Source organism: Gavialis gangeticus, unplaced genomic scaffold (genome assembly GCF_001723915.1).
Source record: "Gavialis gangeticus isolate Ggan-Ray unplaced genomic scaffold, GavGan_comp1, whole genome shotgun sequence".
Classification (NCBI taxonomy): Eukaryota; Metazoa; Chordata; order Crocodylia; family Gavialidae; genus Gavialis; species Gavialis gangeticus.
In genome coordinates, this window is record NW_017729011.1 from 6004303 (window position 1) to 6007883 (window position 3581).

Sequence of the window (3581 nt, forward strand, 5' to 3'; positions counted from 1 at the left end):
GGAGGCCCATAGCTGCACTGCACAGCTGGCTCCAGGACCTGCCTGCACCCTGGAGAGGAATGTGGTTGGTGGAGCTCCCGCCAGGGTGGGGCAGCGAGAGACGAGCCTTACCAGCCAGCCTAGCGCAGTGTGCTCAGAGCGGCGCACGCCCCTGCCCAGCGAGGATCAGGATGGCCGAGAGCTCCAAGCTCCAGCTGTTTATCAAGGTACGAGCTGCCCCTCGGCCAGGTGGGGGGTCAGGCATGCGGCGGGGGGCTCATCAGGAAACCCCAGCTGTAGGTGTACGCAGCGTGTCGCAGCTCACAGAGCTCTGCTTGTTAACACTCCCAAGCTGATGGGGACTGGGAGCTGTCTTTGGGCTGGGTCTGGTGGGGAGTCCGTCTCTAGACAAGTGATCCCCGAGGTTGTGCTGGGCTGCCAGGGATAGTTCAGCTGGAGCCCTCAAACCTACCTGCAGCCCTTCACTCGTCCCCCTTGCCTTGCTGCCCTGGCAGACCTGGCAATCTCCTGCATGTGTCCCCCTCCCAAGGGCTTGGCTCCAGGAGGCTCTGGCTAACACTGCCCGGAGTGACTTAGCTGAAGGCGCAGAGGCTGAAAAGGCTGCACGTGTTCCTGCCTCTCGCCCTCTGCCTGTGGTCAGAGGACGGTGGGTTTCTGATGCGGAGACCTGTCTGCTGCAGTGGAGGGGGCCATGTGGTGGGTGTTTGTAGCCATGAGGGTCTCCTCAGCTGATAACTGCTCAGTGGTACTGGTGGGTTTTGCCACCTTTGCTCTCTGCTTACCCTGGCTGCTGGCAGGGAGCTTCCTGGGGCATTTAACACTGTCCCTAGTGAAGCTAACAGCTGCTTGCTGAGATAGCGGTTAGTGTGGTTCACCCTTCGGTGCCCATCACAGCCAGGACCTTCCACTCTGCTCCTCTTCGTCACACAAGGCTCTGCTCCCCCCTCCCCCTCCCTGGGTGCAGGCAAAGAGCCTCCAATCCCCAGCCCAGTACACCCCCACAAAGCAGGTGTCTGGCTGGGCCATGAGCAATTTTGCCAGGTGTGTGGGGGGCACTGAGCTGCACAGGACCTTTTGATACCTATAAGGTTTTGGCCACCTCGGGTCTTCTCATAAATGAGCCAGCAAAACTGCCTCCTGTGCAGAGAAAGGCACAGGGAAATGGAGCACCCAGTCCCACCCAAGTCCCGCCAGCTCCAGTGCCTGCCAGCTTCACTTCCCTGAGCAGGGGCTGGACCTCTGCCTGGTTGGCAGAAACCAGCTGGGCAGCAGCAGGCACCAGGTTCTTTGGGCATTTCACCAGTGCCGCCCCCCCTTGCTGGCTCTTGCAGGGCCTGACTGATTGTGGGGCCATGCCCTCAGTCTGTTCCCCCCCTGGGATTTCTCTGTCAATTGGTGTTGAGAAAGCCAGCCTGGTCCCTTGCTCCTGGACACACAGTGGCCAGGGGTTGGCATCACTTTAGCAGGGCTATGGTCAGTGATAAACAGGTTTTACCTTGAGGGTCACTCTCCTCCCACATCCTTGCCAGCCCTGGTCCTGGTATCCTGGTTACTGGGCAGAGACGCCCATACTTACCTTTGACCTCTGGGGTTTGGTTCCCATATGACCCCACTGAGCCCGGGCTTCCCTATGCCTAGAAGGGCGCATTACTGCAAGTTCCATGACTTGTTCCATCTGGGAAGATGCTGGTGCCCCCAGCGATAGCTGCACCTGGCTGCAGCTGGCTCCGGGCGTCCTGCATGTTAGCACAGTGGGGAGGAAGATTGTCATGGTGCTGCTGTGTCCTCCTTCCTCCAGTCCCTACCAATATGTTGGAGGATGGAATTAGAGTTGGAAAGGGTCTGCATACACTGGGGACCTGAGCTGGAGACAGCGCAATGGAATACAACCAAGCCAAAAGCAAGGTGCTTTCTCCAGGGGAATAAACTGAATGCACAGAAACAGGTGGGGAGATACCTGACAGAGCAGTAGCAGTGCTGAGAAGGACCTGGGGCCTCTGTTGGATCACTGGCTTAACAGGAGTCGGCACTGTGATGCTATAGCAAGAGCAGCAAATGCAGTTTTGGGCTGCTTAAGCAGGAGTGTTGTATGTGAGGTCTGGGGTGACAGCACCACTCTGCTCAGCCCTGGTTAGGCCTCGTGCTGCTGGGCTCTGTTAGGAAGGATGTCAAGAAAATGGATGGGGCCCAGAGGCAGCTGACACAGCTGATAAAGGGGCTGGAACGCAAACTCTGCAAGGAGCAGTTGAGGGAACCAAATATGTTTAGCTTAGAGAAAAAGTGATAGCAGCTTTTTTGATAGCAGCCTTTCAAATATTTGAGGAGGGGGAACAGCCAGCTCTCCCATCAGCTGCCAAGGGCAGGGCAGGAAACAGCAGCGAGAAATTGAGATTAGATCTCAGGAAAACCTTTGGAGCTGTCAGACAAGGGTACAAGGCACGCAGGGAAACTGTGGGATCCCCTTCGCTAGCAGTGGTGGGGGGTAGTTGGAGAACAGGCAGGCCTGGCGGCTGGCTGGGTTGGTTTAGGACCAGTGCATCCTGCATCACAGCAGTGGGTGGAACTAGATGCCCCTTGAGGTGCCTTCCAGGCCAAGAGCCCATCCATGGACATGGGCAGGTTGTGTGATAATTTAGGGCAGGAAGCAGAAAAGACTCCTGCAGCCACTGAAACTGCAGGAGAAGTGTTTGGTGGCAGGACACCCTGGGCCCTGCTGGAGCCCGTGCATAAGCCCATCTTGGCGTGGTAGCTGTGCTGTTCGGTGAGGTGGGTCCAGTGGCACTGTTTGCAAGGGGTGGCGGCGTTATTGGGTGTTGTGTTCATCACACCAGGCTGGAGGTCAGGAGTGCTGGGGTGTGTTCCTGGCTCTGCTACTGCCTTTCTGACCGGCCTTAGGCAGGGCCTTTGGCAGGTCCCTTTGCCCTTGGCTCTCAGTCGTCCCCACCCTAAAAACAGAGACTAATAATAAAGCACCCAAGTCCACTGAAGGCAATGGAAATTGTGGCTTGCTTGTACCCAGCTGTTGTACTCTGTAGCCTAGACCAGGGGTGATGCACTCCAGTGAGTTATGCAGGCTGGATCCAAGCTGCCACAGCTGCTGCTAACACCCTTGCAGCCCTGTCACCAATTTGGGTGCCAAATGAGAATCAAAAACCAGAAATATAGCTGTGGATTTGGAGCGGGGGGTGGGGAGGGAGAAGGCCATTAATCCCCTGGGGGCTGATCACACTGGCACAGCAGCTCTGAGAGCCACAGCAAGAAGCCCCATGGGAAGTGAGTTGTCTGCCAGAGAGAAGCCTTGCAGGTCAGGTGACTTCCTCTGCAGGCCAGATGCAGCCTGTGGGCTGGCTGTATGTTGGACACCCCTGGCTTAGCCATTGCTTTCCCCCTTGAGTTTCTGTGTCTCTGGGAATATGCAGCCTGTGCAATGCAGGCCTTGTGTCATGCTCCAACCTGGGTGTAGCTGTGTTGTCCAGTGTCTGACTCACCTGCCAGAACAGTCTAGGTGTAACCAGACTGCAGCATCCGCCCTGGAACAGAAGGGAAGGGCATGTAATGTTAGAATAATCTTCATTACAAAA

General features: G+C 56.8%; 1 protein-coding gene across 1 annotated transcript in view; it reads left to right on the forward strand.

Annotated features, from left to right (window-relative positions):
• The first annotated feature begins 94 nt into the window (after nucleotides 1-94).
• The window catches only part of CLIC3 (chloride intracellular channel 3), a 14005-nt gene continuing 10518 nt past the window's right edge, over nucleotides 95-3581 (forward strand). The window contains exon 1 of the mRNA XM_019510444.1: nucleotides 95-206. Within this exon, the coding sequence (XP_019365989.1) occupies nucleotides 171-206 (36 nt within the window). The 5' untranslated portion in view covers nucleotides 95-170. The remainder of the gene's footprint in view (nucleotides 207-3581) is intronic.